The following is a 19,912-nucleotide window of genomic DNA, read 5'->3' as shown; positions in this document are numbered from 1 at the left end:
GATATGGCAAAGAGCTGGAACAAGTCCTGCAAGGGATTCCGGGGACTCAGTGTTACTTGGACGACATCCTAGTGACAGGTGAAGATGACAGTGAACACCTTGCCAACCTAGAGCAGGTGCTCACTAGACTATGTGAACATGGGCTACGAGCCAATTGCCCTAAGTGCGAGTTTTTTAAGAAACAGATAGCGTATTGTGGCCACGTGATTGATGAAGAGGGGTTGCATAAGTCCCCTGACAAAATTGAAGCGGTAGTTAAGGCTCCAGCGCCTGAAAATGTGTCGCAACTGAGGTCATTCCTCAGATTGGTGAATTACTACCTTAAGTTTTTGCCGAATTTGTCCACAATTCTGCATCCACTGAACGCCCTACTACGAACGGGAGTAGCATGGAAATGGAGCGATGAATGTAAGTGGGCCTTTCAGAAGAGTAAGGACCTAATCACTTCAAGAGAAGTATTGGCTCACTACAACCCATCACTACCGATAAGACTGGCGTGTGATGCGTCTCCCTACGGCGCTGGGGCGGTACTGTCACATAAATTCCTTGATGGTTCAGAGAGGCCGATAGCTTTTGCGTCACGCTCGTTAACTTCAGCCGAGCGTAACTACGCCCAGATTGACAGAGAGGCCCTCAGCCTGGTGTGGGGGGGTGAAGAAGTTCAATCACCACCTGCACGGTCAGAAATTTGCCAGCCCTGGGGAGGCGGGTTTGGAGGCGGGACTCCCGGGAAAATGGCAGCATTTGGGGGCGGGTGCCCAACCCGCCCCCAACCCGCCTTCATGCCATCTTGCCAGGAGGCGGGTAGCCAACCCGCGCCGGGACCCGCCTCCTTGAGGCGGGAAGGGGATTAATGCCAATTAACTGCCTGTTAACAGGTAGTTAACAGGCAGTTGTTTTGCTAATCCCTATTTTGAGCCCTGAAGTGTGGGCTTCCCGATGGCTCCGAACCTCGCCAGGGTCAGCGAGGCGGGGCGTCGGTCTGCGGGGGTCGGAGGGGCCAAGATGTCCGGTGCGCAGGTGAATAATGGGTGCATGTGTGCAGAGGTAAGTGTGTGAGGTATGTGTAAAGTGTTTTAATAAGTTTTACTTACCTTTACTTCTTCCTGCAGGCTTCCTCCCTTCAGGTCTCGGGAGTCCCTCAGCTCACCGGCATAGAAAGCAGAATGGCCGCTGAACTGTCAAAAGCTGCAGCCTCTGCTTTCTGGTCAGGAAGGCTTTCTAATTGAGTCTTGAGTAAAGACACAACTTAGAAGTCAGATTGTCAGTGTTTGACAGCTTCACAGAGCCATCAAACGCTGACATTTCATCTGTCAAAAGCTCTTGACAGATGAAACATCACACGCTGACGTCACCTGTAACTGGCTTTCCCTTAATTGGCCTGCTGAGCCCGCTGGGCGGGCTTAACAAGGTCAATCAAGGGAAAGTAGCGTGGGTTGGCCACAAGTCGATGGAGGCGGGACTACAACCCAACAATTGGGAGTCCCGCCTCCAAAAGCTCCCCATTGACAAAATCCAACCCAAGGACTATGACGCTACCTAATGGCCCGAGTTTGCTGGAGTGGGGCATCTTGCGCTGCGCCTCGTTAGTTAGGCTTTATTTCTCACCCTTTCAGCTGGGAAAACATCTGCCCTGTAAGTTGCTGGAAGTGCGAGCTGATAGCGCCGCGGCTAGGGCAACGGGGCCGCCTGGGAACGACAGGACCAACAGTCTACCTCCTTAACCAGTGAGATTTCAGAATTGAGAAAGGAACAGAGAAATGACCGAGAAAGAAATGGGATGAATTAGAGTCAAATCAGGTCCAGAAAAAGAAATAAAGAGAGGGAAAGAAAGATTGGATTAAGAGAGAGAAAAAAGACAGAAGGGAAAAAGTAAGAAAAAAAATTAAAATTTGTCATTTTAAAACAAAACATTAAAAACAATTTACTACCTGTAGGAATGAGATTCCACAGTTTAAATTGTTCCCTTTCTGGGCTGGAGAGGTTGGTTGGCATTGCAGGAGCATAAATCTCCTCATTAAAAATGTCCTTTAAGCCCTAACTTTCTGCGGCGAGTTTAATTGGCAGTTAATGCGCAAATCCAGCAACTTCTTGAAACTCATGGGGGAGGTTGAGGGCGAACTGCCGTTTTCGCGAGGCTAACGGCGGACTGGCACAAACCGTCCAGCAATTTGTGGCGATTCGCAACTCACTCTGAATCTCTTCTCCGCCACAAGTTGCTGGACGATTCACACATTAATAACGGCGAGCGGCATTAAACGCGCCGTTGTTTTGGCAGCAAATTCAGAGCCAATATGACATTGCTTCCTTCGTTAATTAATGGAGGTGTTGACCCATGGGCTACTGCCTCCATTGAAACAATGGACAGGTGAATGACATACGAACAGCTTTTGCCTGTATTTTCTTGCCAGCAGTAAAGTTTCTTCTCTTAGGCAGTCCCTCGGAACTGAGGATGACTTGCTCCCACATTAAAAATGAGCTCGCAGGTGGCTGATTAGTCCAATATGGGACCTACAGTCTCTGTCACAGGTGGGGCAGACGGTGGTTGAAGGGGCAGGTAGGTGGGGTGCTTGGGTTGACTTGCGCTGCTTGCGTTTGGCTTCTGCTTGCTCCCGGCGAAGAGACTCGAGGTGTTCGGTGCCTTCCCGGATGCTTCTCCTCCACTTTGTGCGGTCTTGGGCCAGGGATTCCCAGGTGTCGGTGGGGATGTTGCACTTTTTCAAGGAGGCTTTGAGGGTGTCCTTGAAGCGTTTCCTCTGCCCACCTGGGGCTCTCTTGCCGTGCCGGAGCTCCGAGTAGAGCTCTTGTTTTGGGAGTCTCGTATTGGGCATACGGGCAATGTGACCCGTCCATCGGAGCTGATTGAGCGTGGTCAGAGCTTCGATGCTGGGGATGTTGGCCTGAGCAAGAACACTGACGTTGGTGCGCCTATCCTGCCAATGGATTTGCAGGATCTTGCAGAAGCAGCGTTAGTGGTACCTCTCCAGTGCTTTGAGGTGCCTGCTGTACATGGTCCATGTCTCTGAGGCATACAGCAGGGCAGGTATCACTGCCCTGTAGACCATGAGCTTAGTGCCGGGTTTGAGGTCCTGGTCTTCAAACACTCTCTTCCTCAGGCGACCGAAGGCTGCACTGGCACACTGAAGGCGGTGTTGGACTTCGTCGTCGACGTCTGCCCTTGTTGACAGTAGGCTCCTGAGGTATGGAAAGTGGTCCACGTTGTCCAAGGCCTTGTCGTGGATTTTGATAATCGGGGGGCAGCACTGTGTGGCGGGGGCAGATTGGTAGAGGACCTTTGTCTTACGGATGTTTAGTGTAAGGCCCATGCTCCCGTATGCTTTGGTGAAGGTGTTTATGATGGTTTGGAGTTCGACCTCCGAGTGAGCGCAGACGCAAGCATCGTCTGCATACTGTAATTCGACGACAGAGGATGGGACGCCCTTGGATCGGGACTGGAGGCGACGGAGGTTGAACAGTTTCCCGTTTGTTCTGTAAATGAGCTCCACTCCAGTGGGGAGCTTACTGAGGGTGAGATGGAGCATTGCAGCAAGGAAGATTGAGAAGAGCGTTGGTGCGATGACACAGCCTTGCTTGACCCCGGTTCGTACGTGAATTGGGTCGGTGGTGGAACCGTTGGTCAGGATCACGGCTTGCATGTCGTCGTGACGCAGGCGGAGGATAGTGACAAACTTTTGAGGGCAGCTGAATTTGAGGAGGACACTCCATAATCCCTCACGGTTGACAGTGTCGAAGACCTTTGTGAGATCAAAGAAGGCCATGTACAGTGGTTGGTGCTGTTCCCTGCATTTCTCTTGTAATTGACGTACGGTGAAGATTGTGCCCCTTAGTGGGCGGAATCCGCATTGCGACTCTGGGAGGAGCTCTTCGGCCACTGGGAGAAGGCGATTGAGGAGGATTCTTGCGATGACTTTCCCTGTGTCAGATAGCAGGTTTACTGTGTACTCTGCCTTACGGCTGGAACATCACCAATTTGGAGACGCATTCCATGAGATTTTCTTGCATGTAATGCTACCTGCCTTTGGTAACCATGGCAAATGCATGAAATGGGTGAACTGTCTGCACCCTACTCCAGTAACTCACTACCATTGGCCCTCACATAGGGTTAAGTTGGGGACCGTCCTCTCCTGAAGATATGGAGTAATGAGAACTCCTCTTGTACCCTGCCCAAGTGGTTGTCAACTCTGGATTGATGCTGTTCCCTCATCACAGGCCAATCTTTCGATCACTAATTCCCTGCTCTTTGAAACTCTTTTGACAAAATTGCTTTGCCTTGCTAACTCTCTCTGTCCTCCTTCAAGTCTCCTTAAAACTTATCTCTTTCACTATGCCTTTGGCTCCTCCTCTCTTCCCCCCCCCCACCCCCCACACCCCCCATCTCTTCCTGTGGGAAGGAGAAGGGACGAGGCTCGTGTGGAGCATAAACACTGACCGGCATGGACCAGTTGGGCCAAATGACCTGTTTCTCTGCTGTAAAAGCGTCGTCCTCTCCTCCGTGTACATTGTGGCTTCGAAGTGAGGGATTTTCTGTAGATTCCATTTGTTGGTCCATCCTCACTGAAATAGGAAAAGGTTAAGAACTCGGGCGCCAATCCATCTTTGCCACACTTGACAGAGAGAAAGCAGAACTGCAGTTGGATGATAGACTTTTGGATGCTAAGGGAATCAAGAGATTAGGGGATAGTGCAAGAAGGTGGAGTTGAGGTAGAAGATCAGCCATGATCTTATTGAATGGTGGAGCAGGCTCAAAGGGCCCAGTGGCCTACTGCTGCTCCTATGTCTTGCGTTCTTCTGAGCAAGCTCGCATGCTGCAACATGGGCAAACTAACTTGCATAGCAGTTCCGTGTTGGGTATACAGGAAACTCTTTATTATCCGGCACCAACGGGACCGGCGTGGTGCCGGTTTATCAAAAAGTCCGGATTACAGAGAGGTATAGTTTAAAAGGTACGAGAGCCCCGTACACAGCAACAAATCCAGGCTTCCCTGTTGCTTAGCAACATGTACAGGAACTCCGGCCACAGACCAAGCATCCCTGTTGCTTAGCAACAAGTGCAGGAACCCCGATTACACAGCCACAGATCCAGGAACTGCCACTAATATGAAGTAAAACTTACCTGAACCTACTCCTGAATTTTGCCGGTTAACAGAGATTTCCAGTTATTTAGGTGCCGGTTAAAAGAGAGTTTCCTGTATATGTCTCAGGAGGCACCGGGCGAAAACTGCAGCGGAATTTATTTTAAGTCGGAATGTTTCTGTTCCCCTCTGTAATGAGGAGCTTGAGAGCAGAGAAAGTGCAGTTTGAGGTCTGTGCTGAGTTAGCTGGTCTCGACTGGAATCGCGATCAAGGGGTGTCAGTTGGCCGCAGCATCCTTGGGCTGATGTGGGAGGAGTGGTGGGGGAGGTTATCTGGTATTGGTCAATAACCAGCAATACCTCCTGAAACCTTGGGGGCCCCGATTTCTAGCTCCAGGTAGATTCCCCGCTCAGGCCCGAGTTAAAATGACAGTCGTCATCGGGCGTCAATTATGATGTCATCGGACTGCAGCGTGCATATGTAAAGAAGGACCCCGTTGGCGCCGGGCGCGCGTGCCCTTTGCCGCCTGCTCAGGAGAGCGGGTTAAAATTGCAGACGTTGCGATCATGGCGGCTTTCGGACAGGTAAGAGCCCAGGGTGATTTTTAACTGCCCATCCGCCAGGTTTCTGCTGAGCGAGTCGGGTTAAAATCGCCCCCCCCCCCCCCCCATCTTTTTGCTGGTTTTGGAGATGAGAACACAATTGGGCTCAGCATTACTGGTGCCTGGAGTCCAAGCACTCTGCTGACGCTCACTGTTCTGGCTCGCACGAAGAATTGCCACTTGAGTGAGACACTGTAGAACATCAGATGCACGACACCGCAATTGGATGAAGAGAAAGAAAGAAAGACTTACATTTCTGTAGCGCCTTTCACAACCTCAGGACGTCCCAAAGCGTTTTACAGCCAATGAACTATTTTGAGTGTAGTCATTGTTGTAATGTAGGAAACGCGACAGGCAATTTGCGCACAGCAAGCTCCCACAGACAGCATTGTGATAATGACTAGATCATTTGTTTTTTTAGTGATGTTGATTGAGGGATAATTATTGGCCCCAGGACACCAGGGAGAACTCTCATGCTCTTCAAAATAGAGAGCAGATGGGACCTCGTTTTAACGTCTCATCTGAAAGACGGCACCTCCGACAGTGCAGCACCCCCTCAGTACCGCACTGGAGTGTCAGCCTAGATTTTTATGCTCAGATCTGCGGATTGGGATTTGAACCCACGACCTTCTGACTCAGAGTGCTGCCCACTGAGCTATGTCGACATGATGGGTTTACAGTCATCCTCTGTGGGCTGTCTGAACTTGTGCTGGATGCCCTTGAGTGGGTAGCAAGGAAAAGTTTATTGGCCCAGGGAGATGAGGTGATTGACCAGGTTGGCGGTTCTTAGCTACACCGGTAATTCGCAGTTGTGGTTTAAATGTTGTCCTCATCTCCAGCAGCACGTAAGGGGGAAATTAGCCAGGAGTGACTAGAGGCTGCTGCCCTTAGTCGCCAGCTGTTGTCCAGGATCAAGAACAGTATTTTTGAAGGCCTAGTGAAGGGGCTATCTTAGCTGATGAGTGGTATGTGACCCGGGGGTAGGATTTAACAAAAAGGAACTGCTTCGAACTATGTTTCTGCTATATGTTTGAAAATGATGAGAACGTATTGAGGAACTGAGGAGACCGCAAGTTAAATTTAGCACAAGGAATAGCCCCTTCATGTTTGCACGCTGACGTGAAATAAAGTCGACCAGTTAATGTACTAAATCTCTGTTGAAGCAGTCAAAAGCAGTTAGTTCCATCTCTGGTTCAACAAAGAGAGAAGTTAGTTTTACATCGAATTTACAGCACAGAAACAGGCCATTTGGCCCAACCGGTCTATGCCAACGTTTATGCTCCACACGAGCCTCCTCCCACCCTTCTAACCCTATCAGCATGTCCTTCTATTCCTTTCGTCCTCATGTTTGTCCAGCTTCCCCTTAAATGCATCTTTGCTATTTGCCTCAACTACTGTTATCCAGTGCCTCCAGTGAGTTCCACATTCTATCCACTCTCTGGGTACTGAACTCCCTATTGGATTTATTAGTGACTGTCTTATATTTATGGCCCCTAGTTCTGGTCTCCCCCACAAGTGGAAGCATCTTCTCGACGTCTACCCTATCAAATCCCTTCCTAATTTTATTCCTCGATTAGGTCACCACCCAGCCTCTCTTTTCTAGGGATAAGAGCCCCAGCCTGTTCAGCCATTCCTGATAAGTATAACTTCTCAGTTCTGGTATCATTCTTTTGTTGCACTTTCTCCCGTGCCTCTATATCCTTTTATATAATACTAGCTGGGGGGGCCCGGCGTTGCCAGGGCAGTTTAGAGGGCCGCGCGGTTGACGGCCGCCCGCTGCCGCTCCCCTGCTCTGTGTCTCGGGCCGAGCGGTTGTGAGGCCCGTTCCGAGTGACCCCAACTCACCTCCCGCTCTGGCGGGCCGACGCAGCTGCCCCGCTCGCTGTTGAGGAAAAGCAGGGGGGAAAATGGCGGCGAGGTTTCGGGAGGCTGCAGGATTAGGCCCCGCCCGTGACGCACCGATTGGTCAACCATCAGGTCACTGAACTAGGATTGGTCCACCATCACGTCACTCAATGCTAACGAGCGGTAGGATTGGTCAACCGCTAATGAGTGGATTTTTGAACGTTTTTGGTCTACTGTCCGAACAATTTTTGTCTGACCAAAAAGTAAATGCGCCTATTAGACTCCCCTGATCATAACCTTTCTTTTGATATAACATATGTGTAGGTACGCTCTATAACTTTTGAGTGTATAGCGGACAAACAGACAAACCAACCGCTTTATTTTAATATATATAGATGGAGACCAGAACTGTGTGGTCTGATCAAGGTTCGATACAAGTTTTTGGATTGGAAAATTGAGAAAAATGTCAGAATGGGTCCTGAACATGACTGGGTATTGCAGTGCAGTGGATGGGCTAGTGGCCATTTCTCATTCATCTACGCTTACATATTCTTAAAATCATTTGACGTTACTATCACGTGACACCCAAGTCATTGGATCCAGTAAGCAGGCTCCGCTATACCGTCAATTCAGCTATTGTCAAATGGATCAGCTCTTCCTTTTATATAAAAAAAAATTCCAGTCCCTCTGGTTTTCTCCTTCTTTATCTCCTGAAGATATGAAATGGGAAAGACATTTTTATTAGGGTACAAGGTCTGTACCTTCCCAATCCCCTCCAGAACTAATACAAAAAGAAAATATGCAGATGCTGGAAATCTGAAATAAAAACAGAAAATGCTGGAGATACTCAGCAGGTCAGGCAGCTGAGTATCTCCAGCATTTTCTGCTTTTATTCCCCTCCAGAACTAGGTGTCTGAGAGAGGAGAGAGTTCAATGTTCAGTCTATATTAGTATGCTGATCTCCATCGGGGTAATGATAATGACGCACCAACGTCAGTGTTCTCGCTCAGGCCAACATCCCCAGCATCGAAGCTTTGACCACGCTCGATCAGCTCCGATGGATGGGCCACATCGTCCACATGTCCGATACGAGACTCCCAAAACAAGCGCTCTGCTCGGAGCTCTGACACGGCAAGAGAGCCCCAGGTGGGCAGAGGAAACGCTTCAAGGACACCCTCAAAGCCTCCTTGAAAAAGTGCAACATCCCCACCGACACCTGGGAATCCCTGGCCCAAGACCGCACAAAGTGGAGGAGAAGCATCCGGGAAGGCGCCGAACACCTCGAATCTCTTCGCCGGGAGCAAGCGGAAGCCAAGCGCAGGCAGCGCAAGGAGCGCATGACAACCCAAGCACCCCACCCACCCGCCCCTTCAACCACCGTCTGCCCCACCTGTGACCGAGACTGTAGGTCCCGCATTGGACTCATCAGTCACCTGTGAACTCATTTTTAATGTGGAAGCAAGTCATCCTCAGTTCCGAGGGACCGCCTAAGAAGGAGGAGGATAAGAACAATACAATTGGCAGCAGCACTTCTGGTACAGTTACCCTCTGCTACCTTGCCCCAAGTGGCTGTTCTTCATGTGTCAGCCTGAACGATGAATATTGGGCACCTATTCAACTTTGGAAGGCATTTTAATCGCTCAACCATTGGTGGCCGTGCCTTCAGCTGCCGAGGCCCTAAGCTCTGGGATGCCCTCCCTAAGCCTCTCCGTCTCTCTCCTCTTTAAAACCTACCTCTGACCAAGCTTTTGGTTATCTGTCCTAATATCTCTTTATGTGGCTCTGTGTCAATGTTTCTTTTATAACACTCCTGCGAAGCACCTTGGGTCGTTTTACTACGTTAAAGGTGTTTTATTGTCATTGTTGTATTACAGCGGAGCCCAATTATTGTCTCACCAACATCAACATTGATGGAGTAAATAAAGAGAACCTGTTTCCAATGACTGGAGGGTTGGTAATCAGAGGAGGCAGATTTAAGATAATTGGCAAAACAACCAGAGGGGAGATGAGAATTGGAAAGCTCTTTCAAAAGAGTCGGCACAGGCACAGGCTGAATGGCCTCCTTTTGTGCTGTGCGATTCTATCATAGATTCATAGGGGGGAGAAATTCGGTGGAGGCCCAAACGGGGCGCCAAGCTCGCCTGGGCGCCGGAATTAGCGCTGCGATCGGAGCAGTTGCGACCGCCGGAAATTCAGCTTGAGCGCCCCAAGAGGGACACGGGGCGCTGCTGGAGGCGCTCCGCGTCCCTCTTAGGGCGCTGAAACTGAATATCGCAGCGCAACGTGCCGCAGCGCCACACGCTGCGGCACGGCGTGCTGCGGTACTGCAGGCCTTCCTCCCATTCTTAAGGGGGAGGGGCCTGCACCAGCACGATCAGAGATCGCGAGTGCCGGCAAAAGAGCCCGGCACCGAGGAGAAGTGCCAGGCTCTCGGAAAACAGCCGGCACTGCCGCGGGGGGAGATCAGGAGGCCGGGGACGGAGGTGCTGGCAGGCGGCCGCCGAAAAAAACGGCCGCCCCGCACCTCCACCTTAATTTGCGCCACTCCCGCCACAGGTAGGCCCCGTGAACCGGGCGCGATTTGCGGCCAGAGTAGCGGAGGCGGTCCCAAACAAATATCGCGATCGGGGCGGTAGCGGGGCGCTGCGCACACCGATGACGTCATCGGTGGCGGCGCAGCGCAACAGGCTAATGTCGCCATTAGCGCCCCAGCTACATATCGCGGGAGGCGCGGCCAGTGGCGCTAAAGCCACTGAGTGCCCTCTTTAGGCGCTAACTGGTGGCGCAGCCCACTGAATTTCTAGGCCATAGAGTTATACAGCACAGAAAGAGGCCCATCGTGTCCGCGCCAGCCATCAAGCCCTGTCTATTCTAATCCCATTTTCCAGCACTTGGTCCGTAGCCTTGTATGCTATGGCGTTTCAAGTGCTCATCTAAATGCTTCTTGAATGTTGTGAGGGTTCCTGCCTCTACCACCCTTTCAGGCAGTGAGTTCCAGATTCCAACCACCCTCTGGGTGAAAAAGTTTTTCCTCAGATCCCCTCTAAACCTCCTGCCCCTTATTTTGAAACTATGCCCCCTGGTTATTGACCCCTCTACTAAGGGGAAAAGTTCCTTTCTATCTACCCTATCTATGCCCCTCATAATTTTGTACACCTCAATCAGGTCCCCCCTCAGCCTTCTCTGTTCTAAGGAAAACAACCCCAGCCTGTCCAGTCTCTCTTCATAGCTGAAGCGCTCCAGCCCAGGTAACATCCTGGTGAATCTCCTCTGCACCCTCTCCAATGCAATCACATCCCTCCTATAGTGTGGCGACCAGAACTGCACACAGTATTCCAGCTGTGGCCTAACTAGCGTTTTATACAGCTCCATCATAACCTCCCTGCTCTTATATTCTCTGCCTCGGCTAATGAAGGCAAGTATCCCATATGCCTTTTTAACCACCTTATCTACCTGTCCTGCTGCCTTCAGGGATCTATGTACATGCACACCAAGGTCCCTCTGATCTTCTGTCCTTCCTAGGGTCCTACCATTCATTGTGTATTCCCTTGCCTTGTTAGTCCTCCCAAAATGCATCACCTCACACTTTACAGGGTTAAATTCCATTTGCCACTGTTCTGCCCATCTGACCAACCCATCTATATCGTCCTGTAGCCCGAGGCTTCCCTCCTCGCTATTTACCACTCCACCAATTTTCGTGTCATCTGCGAACTTACTGATCATGCCTCCTACATTCATATCTAAATCATTAATGTACACTACAAACAGCAAGGGACCCAGCACCGATCCCTGCAGTACACCACTGGACACAGGCTTCCAGTCACAAAAACAACCTTCATCCACACATGCACATTTCTAACAGGAGTTACTGTTGCCGAGGCCTTAAAATCTGGAATTCCCTGCCTAAACCTCTCCGCCTCGCTACCTCTCTTTCCTCCTTTAAGACGCTCCTTAAAACCTACCTCATTGACCAAGCTTTTGGTCACCTGCCCTAATTTCTCCTTATGTGGCTCGGTGTCAAATTTTTTGTCTGATAAGGCTCCTGTGAAGCACCTTGGGATATTTTACTAGGTTAAAAGCGCTATATAAATGCAAGTTGTTGTTGTGTAATGACTAAGTGATAACTTTGGCTCGTTGCTTCCATTCCGGGTACCGACCCTGCTCCCAACCTGCCTCCGTGCCATCTTTCCGGGAGGCGGGTCCCCGAGTCGTGCAGGGACCCGTCTCCTCGAGGCGGGAAGGGGATTACAGCCATTTAACTGCCTGTCAACAGGTAGTTAACAGGCAGTTAAGAGGATTATCCCCATTTTACCCCTGCAAGTGCGGGCTTCCCAACGGCTGCGAATCTCGCCAGGGTCAGCGAGGCGAGCAGTGGGTCTGCGGGGGTGAGAGGGGTCGAAAAGTCCGCTGTGGAGGTGAGTGATGGGTGCCAGTGTGGAGAGGTAAGTATGTGAGGTGAGTGAAAAGTGTTAGAAAAAGTTTACTTACCTTTGTTTCTTCCTGCTGGCTTCAACCCTTGGGGATCTGGAGGTGCCTCATCTCAACGGCAGTGATGATAGAATGGCTGCTGCATTCTCAGATGTAGCAGCCATCTGATTTCTGCTGAGGAAAGAGGTTTGGTGAACCTTCAGTACAAGGACTCACCTTAGAACAGAGATCGTCAGTGTTTGACAGCTTCTCAAAGCTGTCAAAAGCTGACAATTCATCTGTCAAAAATTTCTGACAGATGAAATGTCAGACGCTGACGTCCTCTGTCACAGGCTTTCCCTTAATTGGCCGGCTAAGCCCGGAGGGCGGGCTTACAAGATCTGTTATAAATCTCCTCATCATAAAGAAACTACTCATGAAATAACACTGGACGGCCAGCTGGTGGCGCCGTCCAAGGAGTATAAATACTCGGGCGTGGGCCCAGCTTGCCCAGGGACACTTTGTACGACAGGAACTAGTGAAGGACAACTAGACCTCCATGTTTTGAAACAAGTTGATTAAAGCCTTGCTTTATACTCAAACCAAGTGCGTAGTGAGTTTTTTTACGTCAAGGCCAATCAAGGGAAAGCAGCGTGAGTTGGCCGGACGGCGTTGGGGGCGGGACTAAAACCCCAAAAACCAGCAGTCCTGCCCGCAACGCGCTCTCATTGACAAACTCCATCCCCTAGTTCTGGAGGGGATTGGGAAGGTACAGACCTTGTACCCTAAAAAAAATTCTTTCCTGTTTCATAGGAACAGGGGAAGGCCATTCAGCCCCTCGAGCCTGTTCCGCCATTCATTTAGATCGTGGCTGACCTGTATCTTAACTCCACCTAACAGCCGCGGTTCCTTAACCCTTAATGCCCTTTCCTAACAAAAATCTATCAATCTCTGAAACTGGAGCAGCAAACTAAAAGTGTTTAACTTAATCCCAGCCATCATTTCCAGTCAGAACAGCCTTGTACTCCTTTTTTCCTCCGAGGAGCAGTGTTTGTTGCTGGAGTGTCCAAGCTGCAGCCTGCAGACATATCCAGCTCACCGTTGGATCTTTCTTGCTCTACCGGTTTCTCCTGCTTGGATACTGTGGGCTTGGAGGTTCTGTTCCAAGCGCCGTATCCTCATTGGTCAATAATCTGAACGGCAAGATCTGAACGGCAAGATCCGTGCAGTATCAGCAGTTTGAGCTTCATCCAAGATGAATTGAAACATTTATTTGAACTTTGCCAGCAAACCTCCCGTGGTATTAATCATTGGAAGTCAGACCATTTGCTGTTTTCTTCGTTGTACTTCATTGGCTGTAAAGCGCTTTGGGATGTCCGGTGGTCGTGAAAGGCGCTATAGAAATGCAAGTCTTTCCATCTGTCCGGAGCAGCATTATACTGTGTAACGCAGTGTTTTGTTCTGCTGTGTCCTGGAGCCAATATCTAATCCCTCAACCAGCATCACTAAAAACAGATTATCAGGTCATCATCACATTGCTGTTTGTGGGACCTTGCTGTGCACAAAATTGGCCGCCGCGTTTCCTACATTTCATTCAGCAGTGATTACATTTAATGAAAAAGCCTCATTGGCTGTAAAGCACTTAGGGATGTCCTGCGGTCGCGAGAAGCGCTTAGAAAGGCACGTCTGTCTTTTTCATTTTCTTTTGCTACGATAGAGCTGAGTGTAACTTAGCGTGTTCCTTTAAGGCCACATCACCTAACTGCCGCGCCTTCCTGTGGTCAGTCACAGATTCGTTGTCTTGAGGTCAGAAAGAAGCGCCTGGTTTTTTGCTTTCTGAGATATTTTGCATGTGCGATGGGACTCCTCTCGTTTTTTTTTTATATACCCATAACTAGCAAACCTCCCATGACAAGTGAGAAGGTATGGCTTTTTGGAAGGAAGTGGTTCCGATGTGGAATCTGTTGCCTCAGTTGAGACTGTGTGGTTTGTTGGAAAGGGTTATTTGATTTCATACAATCACATAGCACAGAAGGAGGCCATTCGGCCCTTCGTGCCTGTGCCGGCTCTTTGAAAGAGCTGTCCAATTAGTTCCACTCCCCCTGCTCTTTCCCCAATAGCCCTGCAAATTTTTCCCCTTCAAGTATTTACCCAGTTCCCTTTTGAAAGTTACTATTGAATCTGCTTCCACAACTCATTGCTTAAAAAAAATGTTTAAAAGGAGAGGAATCCAAGAGTGTAGAAAAGGATTTAAAAAAATATTGGGATCAGGAATGGAGGGAAAAAAACATGAACGTGGGATTAAAAGAGTGGAAACTGAAAAATAGCAGATAGCCGCATTGCGGAGAGTTTTTAAGAGCAAAGGTGGGAATTGGACAGGGGGTGCAGATTTAATTCAGCCCCCATTTAAAGTTGTACAATGGGTCCTTGCTTTTATAGTTCCATGGTTATTTTCTGTGGCCACATTTATCCTGGAAACTACCTGGGGAAACTTGTCATCCTGTAAATACAGTTGCAGGTGGTAGCACTGCAGCACCTCTACAGGCAGGAGGGTGTCACTGGAGTGTGACATGTTTACACAGATTCCATTTATAAATGTGGACATACTAATTTATAATGGGGAAAAAAGTGACAGGAGGTGCAAACAGATGTAAGATTTTTAATATATTAATAGGTATAGATTTTTTATATATATATTATATATGTTCCTCGTAAGCTCGAGGAACAGCACCTCATCTTTCGATTAGGCACTTTACAGCCTTCTGGACTCAACATAGAGTTCAACAATTTCAGACCATAACCTCGGCCCCTATCATATATATATTTTTTATCCACACTTTTTGTTTGTGCTTCTTTTCTTCTCTCCCACATGCAGCTGTCTTTCATTCTGCCAGCGCAATTTACACTTCATCTAGAGCCATCCTTTGTTTCTTAACCTGCCCCATTACCATCTCCTCCCACCTTGAATATCTCTCAATGTCTCTTAACCTCTCCTGCCTTCTATCCTATTGTTCTTTTGTTCTTTCATCCCCTCCCCCCTTTCCCTGCCACTACACTTGCTTAAAAATCTGTTCCATTTCCTGCTTTTTTCCAGTTCTGACGAAAGGTCATCGACCTGAAACGTTAACTCTGTTTCTCTCTTCACAGATGCTGCCTGACCTGCTGAGTATCTCCAGCATTTTTTGTTTTTATTTCAGATTTCCAGCATCTGCAGTATTTTCTTTTTGTTGTACGCACCTACGTTACCCAAAAAGAGATAAAGTTTGGACACTGACATGAATCAGTCATTCAGGAAAGAAAGACTTATGAAATAATACTGAGCAGCCTATGGGTGGCGCTGTCCAGGGAGAGTATAAATACTCGGGCACGGGCCCAGCTTGCGCAGGACATTCTTAACAGGAACTAGTGAAGGACAGTTGATTAAAGCTTTGTTTAACGCTTAGACTAAGTGCCTAGTAGTTTTCTTATTACTGGTATGAAGGATGAGCATGAGCCAATTCTAAAATAGTATATGCGCTAAAAATAGTTTTAGCCCTGCAGTGTTCAAAGGGCCATCCCTCTTACTCCACCGCCCCCCCGCCCCACCAAAGAGATGACTAGAAGTGTTTGTAGTCTAACCTGACTTCATTCTTGATATATGGACATTGTTAGGAAAGACAGCATTTATTGTCCATCCCTAGTTGCCCATGAGAAGGTGGTGGTGAGCCGCCGCCTTGAACCGCTGCAGTCCGTGTGCTGAAGGTACTCCCACAGTGCTGTTAGGGAGGGAGTTCCAGGATTTTGACCCAGCGACGATGAAGGAACGGCCGATATATTTCCAAGTCAGGGTGGTGTGTGACTTGGAGGGGAACTTGGAGCTGGTGGTGTTCCCGTGCACCTGCTGCCCTTGTACTGCTAGGTGATGGGAGCTGCTGTCGAAGAAGTCTTGGCGAGTTGCTGCAATGCCTCCTGTAGATAGTCCACGGTGCGCCGGTGATGAAAAGAAAAACTGCAAATGTTCGAAATCAAAATAAAAGCAGGAATTGTGAATGCACATCTGGTCTGTTTGCATCTAAAGAGTAAAGATAGGTTAACATTTTGACACAACTGTTAAAAACTGGAGCTAAGGGACTGGCTTTGCACAGAAGCTCTTTATTGAAGCAATTTATTAGCTGCTAATATGGCCCAGCGAGCTCATTATGTATAAATTTTACATTGTCTAATATTATAGATGAAATGAGTACAGTATATGCAGAGTTTAAACTTGCCTCGGGTATCTTTGACAAATTTTGCTACTAATCCACAGATACAGTGGAACTTCCATTATCTGCCATTTTGGAGGGACACTGTAATGAGAATTGGTGAATAGAGTCCCAAATTTTGGTCTTGCCTGTTTGATAAAGCAACACCGTAGATGTGGGAGATTAAGGGGGCAAAATTGGGTTGCGAAAAGTTAGCACCCACACGCCCGAAATTCACTGGTAGCACCCCAAGAGGGAGGCGGGGCGCTACTGGAAGTGCTCCCCCTCCCTCTTGGGGCGCTGCGAGTGAATATCACAGCGCTACGTGCAGCAGCTCGTAGAGGAGTGCCGGGCTCATGGAGCGCAGCCGGCACCCCGCGATGGGACTTCACAGGAGGCATGGGGCAGCAACGGCGGGGGGGGGGGGGGGTGGCGGGGGCAGGTGCTGGCAGCTGCCCGGCACCTCCCCTTTAATTTGCGCCGCCCCGGCTGCACGTACGCCCCCCCCCGACCCTGTCGGACATGGCGTCCGGCGGTAAGTCAGGGGGGCGCTACCGAAGATCGCGGCCAGGGCGCTGCGCACGCCGATGAGGCGCGGGGCGCTAACTGTTACCGCCGCCACTAACCTCCCGCTGAATTTCGCGGGAGGCGTTAGCGGCACCGCGCCCTAAGAGGCCGCTAACGGGAAGTGCAAATCAACCGAATTTTCCCCCCTAAGGTTAGTAAAATACAAACACCCTTGGGCTGTGAGGTCGATTTGTGCCACGGAGGAACAAATTGGGAATAGTGGGCTAAGTAACAAGATAACGGCCCACACCAGGCTTTGCCCGGTAAAAGTTTTGGTGGATAACCAGAAGGCCAGTAATTGGAGTACAAACAATGTAAATTCCACTGTCAGTTCACATATACTGTTACTATTTAATTTGGCTGTCGTTTTAAAAACCAACTGCGCAAGTTTAAATTGTTGCACGAATTTAATATCAAGCAGGAAGTGCAGGCAGCCAGAATGGTTTGTTTTTTGGCCGGGAGCGGAGAATTCTGGAGCTGTCTGCATTATTTTTAATACTATCTGAGTCATAGCTGCAGTTTGTTTTACTGCTAAATTTGGAGTGGTCAGATCTGAGCAATCGGTCCTGAATTTTCCATTGAAAGGACAATAAACTTTCATCTTTGAACCACTGTAATAATAATTTTTGTTTAAAATCCTCTTTCCCCCCCCCCAGCCCCACCCTAGTTACTTTCTCACACACTACCTTATTTCCCATTTTATTCCAGTTCAAAGTATAGACCAAGGATTTGGATCCTTGCCCCAAGACCCATTATTGGTCAAAATTGAAAAGCTGAGCTAAGATTAATCTCGCCCATTTTGAACAAGTAAATACAGCTGTTGCAGCTTGTGCTGGCTTTGTAAGTGACGGAGAACCAGCATTGTCTTTGAAAGTAATCGAATGTTTTCTTTTCTAATCTCTTGCAGAGTTGCTGGAATTCATGTGAACATGTTGAAGAGAAAGAAGCCTCATAGGTAAAGGGGGGACCACGGGAAGAGAACGCAACCTGGTGTGCCTTTTTTCTGTGGTGTTGGTTAGGAAGCCGGGGCATCGCTGCGCAACTCGAGAACTGCGGCCCACTAGTGACATCGTCCCCCCTGTTTTATTCTTGGAAAAGTACCCGCCGGTCACAAGGGAGGCCTGTTACATTTAGCACCCGTGGAACTTTGGGTCCAGGGCACATTTGGAGGTGTGGAATTTGTGTCCTCCGCACATGCCACGCCATTGGGCATGGGAATAGTGTGGGCGCTGTGGGCAGCATATTGCGAAAGGAAAATGCTATTGAAATGGTTGTAGGATGTTGAACTTTACAGGCAGTACATTGACCTTAAGCTACTAAGGAGGTGGATAGCATAGATGCATTTAATGGAAAGCTAGATTAATACACGGGAGAAAGGTATAGACGGTGATGCTGATAAGATGAGATGAAGTAGGGTGGGAGGAGGCTCGTGTGGAGCATAAATACCACCAAGGACCAGTTGGGCCGAATAGCCTGTTTCTGTGCTGTATATTCTATGGAACGATGTATAGAATTAACATTATTGTAGATTGGAACAAAGATGAGAGTTCCTCTGTCGATGGACCTGAGATACTGGGAGCCAGCAATGTAAACTGGGCTGCTTTACTGAATCTCCTTTCATGGATTCGATTGGTGAATCTGCTTTCAGGTACAGAAAAACCTTTGAGTGTCCCGCCTGAATTTGTCTGAAGTTGGGAGACCAGCGGACATGAACTGCCAGAACTTAGTTGTTTTAAAAAATATATATCTTTGTATAGTCTGTAAGATGTTAAATGACTCAGAGGCAGACATGATCGTCACTCCACAAGCTAAAAATAAAATCATGATTGAGTCAAATATCATATTCGTAAAAGATAGTCACCAAGAAATCAAATAGGGAATTCAGAAGAAACTTCTTTACCGAGAGAGTGTTGAGAATGTGGAACTCGCTACCACAGGGAGTGGTTGAAGCGAATACAGGTAGACTATCCTTTATCCGAACTTCCGAAAACCTCTAAAAACCGAAAGTTTTTTTGTTCAGCGTAAGTCATGCGCACGACATGACCAGAGTGGCGCACGACTTAGCTGAGCAGGGCAGAGGGTCACAGAGTTCCCTCCTGGGTAGGAGATTGCAGGCCGAGCCGGGCAGTGTGAAGGAGGTACCGGGAGAGTGAACCCAACAATACAGCGGCCCGTCCGATAGCTGCAGCGGCCCGTCCGATATTCTTTTCTCTCCCCGAACCGAACCACGGCCCGTCCGATATTCTTTTCTCCTGACCCGACCCGAACCGCGGCCCGTCCGATATTCTTTTCTCCCTCCCGGACCCCCCCCCGACCCCGGCCCCTCCCCGACCCCGACCCCTCCCCCCACGACCCAGACCCCCCGACCCCCCCGACCTGAACCGTGGCCCGTCCGATATTCTTCTCTCCGACCCCTGACCTGATTTGCGGGCCAGCTTAGTAGGAGTCAGCCGATATCCGGCTTTTCAGAGAAGCAGGAAGGGGAATGAGACACGGAACAGTCGCAAGAGGTAGCCTGAACTTTTACAATTTATATTAAATACAAATTTCCCAGTCTTATAATAATACCTTCTGAAATCCGAAAAATTCCGAAAACCGAACTCAGCTGGTCCCAAGGCTTTCGGATAAGGGATAGTGTACCTGTAGTATAGATGCATTTACGGGGAGGCTAGATAACCATACGAGGGAGAAGGAAATAGTTAGGAAATAATCTGCTGATAGTTAGATGCGGAAAGACGGGAAGCGGCTCGAGTGAAGCATAAACACTGGCATGGACTGGTTGGGCCGAATGACCTGTTTCTGTGCTGGATGTTCTGTATAAAAAGCCTCCCCAGTGGCTGAACAGGTGGTACTGAACCATACAGAGCAAGAAAGTCCGAGTATTATCCCTGGTCTGTGTTGAGCCGGGGAAAAAGTGAGAGTGCCATAATTAATGGCCCAGAAATTCGGGTCGGGGGCTTCCCGTGGGTGCAAGCCCCCGACCTGCACTTACCTAGCGCGCCGGCCGTTGAACTGTGGGCCCCCGTGGAATTCCAAACCTGGGCCTGCTCCAACTGCCGGCGCGCAGTGCTTGCGTATCCCGGGGCGCAGTTAGTTCGATGCGTCCCCTGGGATCACGTGGGCCATGGAGAGCCAATCAGAGCAGGGAATGCTTCATTCATAAGTTTGACAGGAAGG

At 49.2% G+C, this 19,912-nt stretch overlaps 1 protein-coding gene across 1 annotated transcript in view; it reads left to right on the top strand.

The window, feature by feature from the left end:
* The window catches only part of LOC147108059 (spindlin-1-like), a 121,063-nt gene that overhangs the window by 55,240 nt on the left and 45,911 nt on the right, over positions 1–19,912 (top strand). Inside the window, exon 2 of the mRNA XM_086004510.1 lies at positions 17,643–17,690. Within this exon, the coding sequence (XP_085860636.1) occupies positions 17,665–17,690 (26 nt within the window). The 5' untranslated portion in view covers positions 17,643–17,664. The remainder of the gene's footprint in view (positions 1–17,642; positions 17,691–19,912) is intronic.

Source organism: Somniosus microcephalus, chromosome 13 (assembly GCF_052327205.1).
Source record: "Somniosus microcephalus isolate GS21.2 chromosome 13, FLI_Smic_1.0, whole genome shotgun sequence".
Classification (NCBI taxonomy): Eukaryota; Metazoa; Chordata; class Chondrichthyes; order Squaliformes; family Somniosidae; genus Somniosus; species Somniosus microcephalus.
This window is presented reverse-complemented; position numbering and strand designations above follow the sequence as displayed.